We start from the raw sequence: 15872 nt of genomic DNA on the forward strand, positions 1-15872 counted from the left end.
AGAGGTATGGCCCCACAGGCACACACACAAGTACCTCCCACTAAACCATAAATACCATAATCACATTTTACCATATAACCTTATCCTATATTCATATAGCCAATATATCCAGGATAAGGAACCAATTACATCCATTAAATTATCTGTCATAATTCTTTTACTACACGTAACATCACACTATGATATATCAATACCCAAATATCACTTCTGATAGTGTATCAACCTTCCGTCACATCATACACAACCGAAACATTCACTGAACCATTTATATAAGAACAATAGGTAACAAGGTTAGTGAAATAACCAAAATCAATGAGCATGTAGAATAGAAATTAATTAAACTATCATAAAGAGTAACTCGAAATACCTAAAACCATCCCTTACTACATCCAAATAAAATAATTAGTTTGGTATACCTCTATTAAGCATTCATCTATCTAAAGTAAGAAGTGTAAGTAAGAAATCACTTACCTTAAGTAGTATAGTTATGGACAGCCGAAAACAGTGAGAAATCCATCTCTAATAGCTCCCAAAGCCAACCCATGATACCTACAAGTAGGGCCGTCCCTGAGTTTTCAATGGCCCTGTGCAAACAACAAAATGTGGCCCTCTTCCAGTCTTCTATCAATACAAAATGGATTATTGAAATATTGCTCTTCTCGCATTTTTAGTTGCAAAATCATCAATGAAACTTTCAAAGTTAATTTTCTCTAAAAATTCATTTTCAAAAGATATTAACGCTATCTCATTTAGTCTTTTTTGTGACATAGTCGATCTAAGATATGATTTCAATCATTTTTATTTTGAAAATTTTCTTTCTGCAGACACGACAGTAACGGGAATAGTCAACAAAATTCTATAAGCTATGCTTACTTGAAGAAGAATCAAAAGTTAGGTGAATAAGTAATTGAGATTGATCAAAGTGAAAACTAATACAAATCTACAATTGTAAAGAAGGAAATTTTGAGAACGAGAGGATACCAGATGATCAGAAGGTAAATAAAGGGTTATATTTTTTTTTTTTTTCTTTCTTTAATTTTGTATTTGAGTAATTGAGGGGCGACTCAAGCAACAATTAGTTGGAGTGATTTTCCAAAAGAAAATGTTATTAATTAGGGAGAGAGAGATATCTAGTCATTGAGAAGATCTCCTCATTTGTTATATCTCTTATTTTTATTTTTTTTAGGAAAATAATTAATGAGGAAAGAGAATATGAGAGGATATTTCGGTTGTTTATTATGAAATTTCCAGTTTTTTGGGCTTTTGGTTGGTTTGGGATTTTGATTTGCCAAATAGGCATTTTCACCTAAACATATTTTTTGGGGCCTTGTATATTCGGGGCCCTGTGCGGTTGCCCACATGGCACCTGCTCAGGGCTGGGCCTGGCTACAAGCTTTTGTTTTCTTTAAGTGGTCGGTAAAAGAAGAGAAAGAGAAATCTCTCGACAGTAAAGAATTCTGAGTTTTAATTCTATTCCACTTATGGTCCGGGTTAGTCCTACATGGGTCATGGGTAACCTACATAACAAAACAGATTAACAAAAGAAAATAAAATTAATTATAACTCTAATCATTATATTAAATATGCATACAAACAAAATAAAAATAGGGTTTCACAACTACCCTAAACTCGTGGTGAACTTACTCTTTAGAAACTTGCTCCTGTGAGTAGGCTCCATGAAAGTTTCATGAGGAGAGCAAGGTTGAGTTCCTTGAGCTTCCTAATGCCTAAACCACCCTCTTCATGAGGTTTGCAAACTTTCTCCCATTTCAGGGTGATGCCTTTTCTGACTATAGGGTTACCCGACCATATAAAGTTTCAAATAGTGCTTTCACATTCTTTGATACATCTATAAGGCCACTTGTATAATGATATGTTGTGGACTAGTAGACTTGTGAGACTGGACTATACTAGAACAACTCTCCCTTGAAATGACTATTGGTGTTATTTTTCACATGAGGATGAGGATGATGGAGGGAAAAATGTACTATTCATGTGAAGAGGTCTGAGCGCGCACACGCTCAGATTAGTCGTGACCAAGGCGCACTCGCGCCCTTACTGTGAAAAAGAATATAGTTTTTTTTAGCCTCTCACGAAATTTTGCAGACGCGTCGAAATTTCATATTATTATAAAAATAGAACTAGGGTTTTTAAAACCTAAGTCTTTAATAGAAACCCAATTTTGACAGTAATCAAAATTGAGAGAAATTGCAAAGAGAAAAGCTTGTAAGGAGAGAGGAGTGATCTAGTAAGGTGGAGAGACATGAGACAAGTGATTGTAATCTTCCTTCCCATACTTATAAAAAGATTAGCTCTTGTGGAAGTAGGCATCATTGGCCAAACCATGGTACATCTTTGTGTTGTGGTATGTTTTACTTGCTTTATATTTCTATTATTTGTTTGTGATAGTTATATCCATAGTTTAGGTTGTGGTTGTTGGTTATAGTGAAAGATTAGTTTTTTTATTAGAGTAGTAGATTGTCCAAGTACAAGCTATCTTAGTGGGGATTGATTTGTATCATTTTTCTCAACAAGTGGTATCAGAGCCGTGGTTAGATTAATCACAGAAGATAGTTATCCAAATCTTACCCAGAAGGTATTTGATAAAATTCCTGGGAGGAGGTTTCAGTTGAAATAACTTGTTAGAATGGACCATTCTATAAACACTCGCTTGACTAGTCTGAATAGAGGTAACTATACTATTTGGAAAGCCAAGTTAGAAGACTTGCTCTATTACAATGATTTGACACAACCCATTGAGAATGGAAGAGTAAAACCAGACGCAATTGCGGCGGCTGAGTGGAGCAAGCTTGATAGAAAATCAATTGGGTACATTCAACAGTGGATTGATGATAATGTCTTCTACCATGTATCCTAAGAGACTACCGCTTTTGGCTCATGGAAGAAACTCGTAGACCTCTATAATAGGAAGTCACTCGGAAACAAGGTACTATTTATTAAGAAGTTTGCTAACACGAGGTACAAAGAAGGTTCCTCAATGTCTGAGCATCTTAATGAAGTACAGAATACCATCAATCAATTGCATTTGATGAAGATTGATATGGGTGACAAAGTTGAGGCTTTGTTACTATTAAACTCTCTACCCGACAGTTGGAAAACTTTAGCAGTTTCTCTTGTTGGAGTTGCTAAGGATGGAATCATTTCCATGGAGATTGCTACTGGGGCATTATTAAATGAGGAGACAAGAAGGGGTTCACGAAGCAGCTCCTCTCACTCAGAGATCCTTGTCATAGAGAAGCGGGGGAGAGGTAAGAACATAAAATCATCTCATTCTAGAGGAGATGACAGAAGCAAATCTTGGGGTGAAGTTAGAACTCCTAAGGCAGAGAGACAATGTTACTATTGTGCCACCATGGGTTACTTCAGATATAAGTGTATAATACTGAAGAGTGATGAGAATAATAACTGTGTACATGAAGACATGATAAAGAGGAACGGAAGCACAGGCCGAGATACTACCGCACTAATAGACAATGGTCTAGTGGGAATTAGGTCAGATTGTGGTGAGTACTGTATTAGTATCTCATGTCAGGATACAGAGTGGGTGATATATACAAGAGCATCATATCATGTCATACCACACAAGAGTTTCTTCACTACCTACAACTGTGGTGAATTTGGTGAAGTGAAGATGGGTAGCAGTGGAGTCTCTAAGATTGTAGGCATTGGTGATGTTCATATAGAAACCATTGTCGGCTACACCTTGACACTCAAGGATGTAAGACATGTCCCTGACATTCGGCTAAGCCTAATTTTCGCTGGGAAGTTAGATGATGATGGCTTTCAAAACTCATTTGGTAACGAGGAATGGAAACTGAGAAGAAGTGCCATTATAGTAGCCAAATGGAAGAAAACTTGCTCGCTTTATAAAACACAGACTAGTTTATGTAAAGTAGAGTTAAATGCGGCACAAGAAGAATCTTCCTCCGAACTATGGTATAAGAGATTGTGTCATATGGTAGAAAAATACATGGAAGTTCTTGACAGGCAAAAGGCCTTGCCAAACATAAAAGGTACGTATTTAAATAGATGTACTCATTGTTTGGTTGGAAAGCAACACAGGGTGTACGTCTTTCCAAAGATTCCCTTCTCACAGAAAAGAGAATGTCATTGATCTAGTACACACAGATTTATGTGGTCCTATGAAAGTGAAGTCCCACTAGGGAGCTTTGTACTTCTTGACTTTCATTGATGATGTGTCAAGAAAGATATGGGCATATAGTTTGAAGACCAAGGATGAAGTACTTGGCGTGTTCAAGACTTTCCATAGCATGGTGGAAAGAGAGACAGGGAAGCCTTTGAAATTTATTCTCTCAGATAATGGGGGAGAGTACATTAGGTCATTTAAAGAATATTGCAAGAGTCATGGGATTCATCATGAGTAGACCGTTCCCAAGACACCGTAACACAATGGTATAGCCAAGAGGATGAACTGTACCATTATAGAGAGGATGAGATGCATGTTGTCTCACTCTAAGTTCTCAAGGAGTTACTAGGTAGAAACAATATGTACAGCCATACATGTGATCAACCTATCGCCTTCAAAGCCTTTCAATAGTGATTATCCAGAGAGAGTATGGTCAGGCAGAGATGCTAATTATGGATACTTGAGGATATTTGGGTGTAGGGCATTTGTTCATATTCCCAAGGATGAGAGATCCAAGCTTGATGACAAAGCCAAGCAGTGTATTTTTCTAGGTTATGGAGATGAAAAGTTTAGCTACAAACTTTATGATCCGATCAACAAGAAGGCAATCCGAAGTTGAGATATTGTGTTCTTGGAAGACCAAACCATAGCAGACTTTGAGAATGGTGAGAAGCTAGAAGCTTTCACATATGATCTTGTTGATTTAGAACAAGAAGTGCCTACTATAGAACGTGTAGAAGGCATTAAGAATGCAGATAACCATGGGTTTGAAGCTCATGATGATGATCTATTGCTCATGATGGGATAGAACCTATTGATATAAAAGATGCAGATGAAGTGCATGAAGCACCACCTGAGCAAACAGAAGTGCATCTTCCTGAGCCACAAGAAGATGTGGTAAGGAGGTCAGAGAGAGAAAGATAAGCTTCAACCAGGTATCCACCACATACGTATGTTTTACTATCTGATGGTGGAGAACATATGTACTATCAATAGGCTCTTGAAAGTATAGACAAAGAGAAGTGGTTGAAGACCATGGAAGATGAGATGGGTTCTTTGCATAAGAATCATACTTATGACTTAGTTGAGAGACCGAAAGGAAGAAAAGTTATCAAGAATAAGTGGATCTTCAAAGTCAAGCATGAGGAGAATAATCCACATCCAAGACACAAACCTCGCCTTGTCGTGAAAGGATTCGATCAAAGGAAAGGTATTGACTTTGATAAAATTTTCTCTCTTGTAGTTAAGATGACTTCTATCAGGGTGGTATTGGGTCTGACCATAAAGATGAACCTAGAAGTTGAGCAACTAGATGTCAAGACAACTTTTCTTCATGGAGACCTTGAAGAAGATGTCTACATGGACCAGCCAGAAGTTTGAGGTCAAAGGCAAGGAGCACCTAGTATGCAAGCTAAAAAAGAGATTGTATGAGTTGAAGCAAGCACCGAGACAGTGGTACATATAGTTTGAGTCCTTTATAGTAAAGCATGGATACAAGAGGTCTACTTTCGATCATTGTGTGTTTGTTTAGAAATTTCCAGATGGGGATTTCATAGTGCTCCTGTTGTATGTTGATGATATGTTGATAGTTGGTCAGAATATCAACAAGATATCCAAGCTGAAGAAAGACTTGAGTAGGTCCTTTGAGATGAAAAATTTGGGTCAAGCAAAGCAGATACTTGATATGTTGATCACTCATAATAGAAAGAGTAGGAAGTTGTGGCTTTCTCAAGAAAACTACATTGAGAAGGTGTTAAAGAGATTCAACATGGATCAAGCGAAGCCAGTCAATTGTCTGCTTGGTGGCCAGTTCCACATGACCAAAGATATATGTCCAAAGAGTGAGCATGAGCAGAGTCAAATGGAAAAGATTCCTTATGCATCCATAGTGGCCAGCTTGATGTATGCAATGGTGTGTACAAGACCAGATATTGCTTTCGCTATTAGTGTTATAAGGTGTGTTTGTGTTTTGGTGGAAGTAATACCTTGCTTGAAAGCTACACAGTTGCAGACATGGTAGGTGATGTTGACTCTATGAAGTCCACCTCCGATTATCTGTTTACTTTTACAGGGAGACCAATTTCTTGGCAATCTAAGTTGTAAAAATGTGTTGCCCTCTCCACTGTAGGAGCTGAGTATATTGCAACCACTGCGTGTTGCAAAGAGATGCTATGGATGAAGATGTTCTTCGATGAACTAGGGCTAAAGTAGAAACAATTTGTAGTTCTATGTGACAGTTAGAGCACCATCCATTTAAGTAAGAATCCGAGTTTTCATTCTAGATCAAAGTACATACATGTGCGTTATCATTGGATTAGAGAAGTTCTCTAAGACAAGTATTTATGTATTGAGAAGATCTATATCGACAAGAACGGGTCAAATATGATGATCAAAGTCTTACCAAAAGGTAAGTTTGATGTTTGTTGTGCTACCGCCGGAATGGTAGCACACTCCTCCTGTTGATTTGGGAATGCATGGAGGTAACCCCCCTCACTATTCGGGAGGGGGAGATTGTTAGTGTTATCCTTCACATGAGGATGAAGATGATGGAGAGAAACATGTATTGTTCGTGTGAAGAGGTCTGAGAGTGCACACGCTCAGATTGGTCATGACCAAGGGGCGCCCGTGCCCTTGCCGTGAAAAAGAAGTGAGTTTTTTTTTCAGCCTCTCACAAAACTTGTCTACTGGAAGTCTGGAGATGGAAAAATAAGAGGACGCGCGCGCTCATGCCTTAACATCTTGGGTTATGATTTTTCTACAGTAAACGCAAAATTTTGCAGATGCGCCGAAATTTCTAATTACTATAAAAATAGAAATAAGGTTTTGGAAAACCTAAGTCTTGAATAGAAACCCAATTTTGAGAGCAATCAAAATTGAGAGAAAACTCTTGCAAAGAGAAAAGCTTGTAAGGAGAGAGGAGTGATCTAGTAAGGTGGAGAGACTTGAGATGAATGATTGTAATCTTCCTTCCCATACTTATAAAAGGATTAGCTTTTGTGGAAATACACATTATTGGCCGAATCACGGTACATCTTTGTGTTATGGTATGTTTTACTTGCTTTATATTTCTATTGCTTGTTTGTGATAGTTATATCCATAGTTTAGGTTGTGGTTATTGGTTGTAGTGAAAGATTATATTTTTTTATTGGAGTAGTAGATTATCCAAGTACAAACTATCTTAGTGGGAATCGATTGGTATCGTTTTTCCCAACAATGACAACATCTTACCTGCCCACCTACTGAATCTACTCTTATTATTATCTACTAATACTTTGAGTGTTTGCTTTTGTAACCCTTCCCTTAAAGATAGGAGCACCAAGATATCTTTCTGGGAGGTGGCCTTCGTCAAACCCAAACAAAGTCGTAACCTTCGACTTCTTGGGGTTCATCATGGCCCCAAAGAAAAGATTACTTTTAGAGTGATTGAACAATTGTCCTGCTGAGTCTTGATATGCTGTAAGTAGCTTTTTTCCTCTAATGGCAGTAAGAGCAAAAGAAGTGTAATTGAGATCCCATACAGTTACATTACTGGTACTACTACAGCTACTACTATCACCCATCACAATTAGTATCATAATATTCGTACATAGTCTGCTTCAGGTGTATCATGCACTAAGACAAGACTACTATGACTAGAACCGAATACAAACTCTGCATCTGTGTTTGTTGCAGTACTCAGCAGTTGAGCTGGATAGAAATTACAATTCAACTGGTTATTCTGAACAATTAAAAGACAACTGAGAGTGTCTTCAAACCTGTTCTAGTAGTATAGTAATCGTACTTGAACCATTCTAGTGATACTACACATAACATATATTACCTGTAGTCATTAAGGCAAACTTAATTGTGGAGGGAGACCGGACATGACTGGTAAAATGATTTGACATAGGCGGCATCAGTAGTTGCATGTGGGAAAGTCATCGATATGCATGCCAGAAATAAAATTGTATAGGACTACTATTTTGTCTCCATATGAGACGGGCAACTGCTAACTGGTGACCAAGCATCAAGAATGTCTAATCCGGGAGCAGTTAAGCCCGGCTACATTTAGTTGAAATTATACAAGAAACAAAGGAAAGAACGAAATATATTAAAGGCGACCAGGGTTATTCCACTATTTGCCTTTAGTATATTACTGGCAATTGGATTTGGACCTCTAGAAGAAAATGAAGCTACATAGGGAGCATATTCATCTATAGCGCCGTTACTCTTTAATATTGTTACTGCCTTAATATATGAAATTTAGACTAATAGTATGCAAGAGCGTTGTAAAGGTTATGATGTGTTAACCTTACAAATGTAGGTAGTTTTTGGGGAGAAAGGGTTTGTAGATTGGAATTGACCAAGTTCGTGTGGACGAACTACCTATACGTATTGATCAGCTTCCAAATGTGCATTTTATTATTCGTATATTGCGACATTACAATCCTTCTTACGCTTAACAAAAAGATAACTCATAGTTTTTACTGCCTTTTTCAGGTTAAAGAGTATTTCATATCATTTATCATAAAAGCTGCTTCTTATTACCAAAATGAGCCTTAATAACGCTTATTATGAAGACTAGTAGCTGCTGTAGAAAAGTACTAAAAAAGCCAAAGTCAACCGGTCAAAACCCTCAATTCAGAAGACCAAAGATGGAGGCCCTTATCTCAAATTATGAACACTTTCTCCCTAAACTTACCTTGGTCATGAAGAAACCAAAAAACAAAAGCAAAAGTAAAAGTGTGAGGTGTCTAGTTTGTAATGGAGAATGACAAATTTGTAAAAGGCAAAAGTAGGGGTATATATGCTAAAAGCAAGAGAGAGAAACCATCTATTGTTTTAGGATCCAAACCATTTGGTTTGTTTAATTTCTTGCCTTGTTTTTCAATTCATGTTTTTACTTTCTTGTTGTTTTATTTTATTTCAATCAATTTTGTTTACTTGTTCTTTGTTTTAATCTTCAATCTTGTTTGCTTGCTCTTTGTTTCAATATTCATTATTGTTTGCTTGCTTTTATTTCAATGTTTTAATCAATCTTTCCTTTCATGTTTTCAATTCATTTCAATACAACAATCAAAGCTTTCAAGTTTTCATTAGCTTAGAACCATTCTAATCCTATAAGAATCTATCTTTCTTCTTCACATCTCTCTCACTCAAACTCTAAACAATTTAGGATGAACCTCCAGACTTAAACTAACTTTTTGAAGTATACTTACTACAATCTAAACCTTCACGTATCAAGATCTCTCTCTCTGGGGGGAGACTTGAATCATGTCGATCAGACGTAGTTCATCATCCTTTTTATATATGCAAGATGATCGCGCCTCCTGCTTTCCCGCGTTAGGTCAGGTTCAGGTCTCCTTCTCATTGGTGAACCATGATAGTGAGTTATGAAGAATCAATGAGATGTGTGCCTTAACCTTTGGTCTTGAAAGCTATAATAAAGACATATGTTACAAGCCATTATCAGATGGGATGAGTGAGCTTTATGGAGGTTGTCTTTAGGCGAGATCGTCTTATCGACTTGAGTCACTTAGACACGAGTTCTTAGGTCGAATAGCTGAGATCAATTGATCATTGGTTTGATTGAACAGATCGCTTTGCCTGAGATAAGTCACTATGAAGTGAGCTCTAAGGGCGAGGATACGAGGTTGGTTGGTAGTTTTGTATATGCTAGACACGTGTGTGATATTCATTGGATGTGAATATTCCTCCCTCACACAGCCCCATCTCAGTAGGTCACTTTGTGCAGAGGAGCGACCTGCTGATATTGACCGATATCACATGTTTAGCACATGTGAGGATGCGAACAGTTGTGAGCAGAAATAGCAACTGCCTCGTTTTACAGAATTTGAAAAGAAGCTACATAAAGGTATGCGTCAGTCTAGGGTTTTAGTGTAATCATGATGTGCCTTGGGAACTGAAAGGTTTTTTCTTGAACAAAACCGCATCTGGAGAACTGGAGAGCCACCACTTCCTCATTTTTCAGAACTTGCAAAAGGTTTTAGAGTATCCAGGTTAGTCTCTCTACCATTTTCATTTTTCTTGCTTTGTAGTCGTTCTCTTCTTAGTAGTGCTGTGTACAACTTTGTTGGTAACAAAACCCATAAAAAGAAAGCAACAATATGTCTGATTCAGATGATACGCGATCTGATGAGATAGTGGTGGAGTTGGTATGGTTTGAGAGTAGAGAAGAAAATGTTAGATCTGAGTCTATGATTGCCATAGCGAGTAGTTCAAACTCTGCTGCATCGTCCTTCTCTAGTGGTCAGCCTCCTAGGATTGTAGATAAGAATTCTGTAAACAACTTTGTAGAATTAAGGGAAGCTTACGGTATAACTATAAGCGAGTTGGCAATTTGCGACCTGAGTCATGTAGAGAACGTCTTTTGTCACACCCCGAATTTCGATAAATCAGATAATATAAATGATATCCGACTCCTCGATATCCGAGATGTGACAACAACCTCAAAACCCAATCTATTTCATAACCTTAATGGATAATAACACATGAGGAAAAATTTAAATAATAAAATTAAGAATAACTCATCATTATGAAAACTTGATATCAAAATTAAGTTACAAACTTCTTCACTTAAGAATTTAGAAAATAAATTAAAATATATGTCCCCAACAAATTCCACTACATCTCTGAGGAAAAATGAACCGACATCTTATTAAAAATAAAGGCTAACATCAATAACGAGCAACACGCTACCTTCTCGAACATCAACTAACCCTGTCCTAGGCTGATCGACTATGTTCATATAAGAATACACCCGATTAGCAAACATGCAAATTGGGTCAGCATTATAAATAATGCTGGTATGAGTAGGCTTAGAAAAACCAATTAGATATACATAATATTTCATTCTTTATATGGCAGGTAGTTCCTCCACCGAGGAGCCTTAACTTAAGGTAGTCAGTTCCTTCATAAAGGCACCTTAGCTTCTAACTAAGAGTAAATCAAACATATGGTATCCTAGTACTTACCTTTATGCATGCTCTATCGCAGAGTGGGTCCTCTCTGCAAGAATAATTAGTTTAACCCACTTTTCTACAAAGCAATTTGTAATAATCATAGCATAAAATGAAACTTAACTTGAAAGTTTTAAATCAATAACCACACCTGAGGAAAGTATCATAGCAGTAACATTTATCAAGTGTCCCTAATAACATGTCGTCTCTATGTTTTACATAGTTTTCATGGCTACCACAATCGCTACCCAACACCGAACATATACATCCACATACCTCCCCTCACATACTGGACCACTCCGTGCATAATTATCCTAAGCGGGATATCGCATACTGGGTAACCCTCACACGGAAGTCATTATGTGAGTAATGCCACTATTCGGCATAAAAATAACGCGCGTCTCGTTCTAAAGTTTGCGAATGAGATAATCAAGCCACTATTCGGCTACGCCAGAAGGGTCATTCAGATTCACTGGAACGCCAGAAGGGCCAATCAAATTACACACGTTCTATACAGGGCTAATCACATGAGTTGTGGTAGCTAGGTTCTAGGATTTTCATTACGTAATTTATTCAAATATATACATTTATGCATCTTAAAATTTCCCTCTCTTCATGTGTCAATATTCACACAAGATCAACGACAAATCTATATTAGATACTGACAAACAAGTTTATACAAGTGTCACCAACATTCTATCATCGGACTGGTCCATAAAATTCAATCTATAACATTTTGGAAAAAGTCAACAATCAACGGGTCAACAGTCAAACCCAACAATCAATAGTCCTAGCCGGTGGTCATCCTAACCGGTCCTCACCCAAACCCATATTTAAAAAGAGTTCAAACCCTGGTCCTAATCAACTGGGTTATATTGACCAGGTTCAATAACTTAAGCCTTAACCCGGCCCATAAACTGATTTGGCCCAACTTGAAATTATCTAAACTAAACAGATCTCATGCGATCCACTTAAAATTCTATGGACTAGCCCACATAAACATTTTTAAATTGGCCCAAAACAAAAGACAAATTCGGCCCAAGCCCAACTAATTACCCACAAATCTAATATTCTTTAACCACCGACCGAGAGCACTAGATCTCACTCACGGTCATCTCCTTCCCAGCACCAGCAGCTAGTTTCCAGCCACCCCAAACCTTCACACACCACCCAAAAATAACCAACCGAAATTTGTGTGGGTGACAAACCCCACAACTTTACTTCACCAAGAAACCCCAAATTCTCAATTTCGAAAACACCTCTCCAATCATGGATCCGACTGTCATTAACGTTTCCTTGAAGCTTTCAACCACACTCAAATTCCCCACTACCACCATTCATCAAACAACCAACCTGCAATACAAAAAAATAGTTCAAAATACAATATCCACACCACCACAGTATCACAGTTCAAACATTTACAGGGGAGGAGGTTTAGGGCTCGCGCCTCCATTTACAACCACCTCAGAGTTTCGACAATCCTACAATCTAACATGTTTTAAACACTAACGAGAGGAATAATTGCTGAAGAGAAATGAGCAGAAAATAAAAATGAGCAGAAACATGGTACTACAGTAAAGTTATCTCTGTGTATAGACGAGAAAATGAAAACTAAACTACTCACATCCTGTTACTGTGAAAAAGAAATATCGAAGAAAACTATGCTAGAACCAATCCCAGCTAGCTTGCCCAATCTGTCGTTCTTCTTCGTTTTAGCTTGCGTGTGCTGTTTGTGTTTTTGTGAAAAACCCTACTTTCTCCGGAGACCATTCTAAAGAATTTGTCTTACCATATATTTTGCTTAACTTCCGATTTTACTAAATATTCTTATTCATTACTATGGAATATTATTTTCTATTAACCGTAGTATATCTATTATGTTCCTAATGTTAATATCTTGTTTCCTTCTTATTTAAAAATTTCTGAAAATTAAAGATAATCTATACCCAACATTCAAAATTCAAATACTAGTTTTCCTATAGTAACATTATTACGAAGTTTCTACTTGGTCTTCCCTCCTTTCTCTTTCTATCAAAAGTCAAACCCACATACTAGCACGTTGACCAGAAAATAAAATCAAATACAGACATACTAAATATTGTTACGGAATAAATGTAAAAATAAAATAGGGGTCGTACAGCTATACACACCTTAAAGGAATCTCGTCCCGAGATTCAGCGATAGAATACACTAAGCGAATAACTCCAGATGCGCGACTCTAACCTTGTCCTCTAACTCCCACGTAATGTCCTTCTCATCTTTACTCCATTACACCTTCACCAGGTTCACTTGCCGCCGCCGAAGTTGTTTCACGTCACGGTCCACTATGGTGATAGGTTTCACCGGGTGTGTCAAATCGTCATTAATCTCGATCTCGCCTGGCTCAACAGTCTGTGTCGGTCTTTCACACACTTCCGAAGCATGGAAATATGGAAAACATCATGTACAGTGGATAAAGTAGCAGGCAACACGAGCTGATATGCAACACTACCAACACGAGCAACAATCTCAAACGGTCGAATAAATCTAGGGCTCAACTTGCCCTTTTTTCCAAACCTCATCACACCACGCATAGGGGGCACCTTCAAAAATGCATAATCCCCAACTTCAAACTCAACTCCTTTCCTCTTCCGATTAGCGTAGCTCTTCTGTTGACTCTGAGCTGTCTTAATCCATTCTCGTATCACCCTAACATTCTTTGCAGTCTCCCTAACAATGTCCGGACCAAGTAAGACACCATCACCCACCTCGCCCCAGCATGCCGGTGATCTACATGGCCTCCCATAAAGGGCCTCGAATGGTGCCATGCCAATACTAGAGTGAAAACTATTATTATACGCAAACTCAACCAAAGGAATGTGTTCCTCCCAACTGCCTCAAAAATCAAGGACACATGCCCGCAACATGTCCTCCAATATCTGATTCACCTGCTCTGTTTGTCCGTCCGTCTGAGGGTGATATGCTGTGCTCAAGTTTAGCTTTGTGCCCATAGCACATTGGAAGCTCTCCCAAAACTCTGATGCAAAAAGTGGATCTCTATCAGAGACAATGGAAACCGGTACGCCATGAAGTCTCACAACCTCTCGAATGTACTTCACTGCGAAACTATCGGTGTTTCGCCGTACCCCAATCGGAATAAAGTGAGCAGATTTTGTGAATTGATCTACAATAACCCAAATTGACTCATTTCCTCGTCGGGACTTAGGTAGTCCATCAATGAAGTCCATCGAGATCTGTTCCCATTTCCACGCGATAATCTCCAAAGGTTGCAACAAACCTAAAGGCCTTTGATGCTCTACCTTTACCTACTGACATGTGAAACAATGAGACACATACTCACCCGCATCTCTCTTCATACCTTCCCACCAGAAAGTCTTCTTCAAGTCATGATACATCTTCGTACCCCCAGGATGAATAGTGAACCGAGACCTATGAGCCTCATCCAAAATCTCTCTCTTCAACTCAACATTATCCGGAACACAAAGTCTATTCCGGACCCTCAAAGCACCATCAGAATCCACGGACCATTCCGTAGGGCAATCATCGAGAAGATCAATCACTAAGTCACCCAAACACTGTACTAAAGAAAGATCACACATCTGTAGGTTCAAAATCTTACTCACCAAGGAAGGCTGGACGGTCAAACTGCCAACAAAAGCTCTATCCGTCCCCAACTCAAAATGCAAATCTACTGAAGCTAAAATCTCAAGTGACTTCCACTCTTGCACCATAAGTGAAGTCATCACACTGTGTTGCCTACTCAAAGCATCAACTACCACATTTCCCTTACCAAGATGATAAAGAATCTCAAAGTCATAACTGCTAATATACTCCATCCACCTCTGTTGTCTCATGTTCAACTCCTTCTGTGAGTACAAATACTTCAAGCTTTTGTGATCAGTGTACAACTCAAACCTCTCCCCATATAGGTAGTGTCGCCATACCTTCAAAGCAAATACCACCCCCCAAATCCAAATCATGTAGGATATAAGCCTCTCATGGAGCTTCAACTGTCTAGATGCGTAAGAAACCACCTTCTGGTCCTGCATCAAAATACATCCCAAACCAGTACCGCTAGCATCAGTAAAAACCACCAACTTCCCGCCTCTAATGGGAATGACTAAGATCGTCGTTGTAGTTAATCTTTGTTTCAACTCTTGGAATGGTCGTTCACAATCATCAGTCCACAAGAACTTAATATTCTTTCAAGTCAACTGTGTCAACGGTGCAGCAATAAGAGAAAACTTCTCTATGAACCTCCTATAATACCCAGCCAATCCTAAGAAACTCCTCACTTCAGTGGCATTAATAGGTTGCTTCCACTCTTTAACAGCTACAACCTTCTCGGGATCCACTGCTATCCCCTTACTCGATATCACATGCCCAAGAAATCTGACTTCAGCCACCCAAAAATGGCACTTGCTGAACTTTGCATATAACTGCTGCTCCCTAAGAATCTGTAACACTATCCGCAGATGTTCCTTGTGCTCCTCAACACTCTTGGAGTACATGAGAATGTCCTCAATGAAAATAATAACGAACTTGTCCAAATACGGATGGAACACATGATTCATCAAGTCCATAAAGAATGCAGGTGCATTAGTCAGTCCAAATGGCATAACAGGAAACTCGTACAACCCATAGCGAGTACGAAAAGCTGTGAGAGAAATACTCTGCTCTTCAACACCCATCTGATAGTACCCAGTTCTCAAGTCAAACTACGAGAATATCACTGCCCCTTTTAG

At 38.4% G+C, this 15872-nt stretch overlaps 1 protein-coding gene across 1 annotated transcript; it reads right to left on the bottom strand.

Annotated features, from left to right (window-relative positions):
• Nucleotides 1-13478: 13478 nt before the first annotated feature.
• LOC147486552 (uncharacterized) lies at nt 13479-13934 on the bottom strand. Its single transcript, XM_086573769.1, has one exon. The coding sequence runs from the start codon at nt 13932-13934 to the stop codon at nt 13479-13481; it is 456 nt and encodes a 151-aa protein (XP_086429895.1).
• Between the last annotated feature and the right edge of the window lie 1938 nt (nt 13935-15872).

This window comes from Coptis chinensis, chromosome 7, assembly GCF_015680905.1.
Source record: "Coptis chinensis isolate HL-2020 chromosome 7, ASM1568090v1, whole genome shotgun sequence".
NCBI classification, from domain to species: Eukaryota; Viridiplantae; Streptophyta; class Magnoliopsida; order Ranunculales; family Ranunculaceae; genus Coptis; species Coptis chinensis.

Excerpts from the sequence above, each read along its gene's own strand:
- LOC147486552 (XM_086573769.1), bottom strand. The coding sequence starts at position 13,934 with ATGGCACCATTCGAGGCCCTTTATGGGAGGCCATGTAGATCACCGGCA.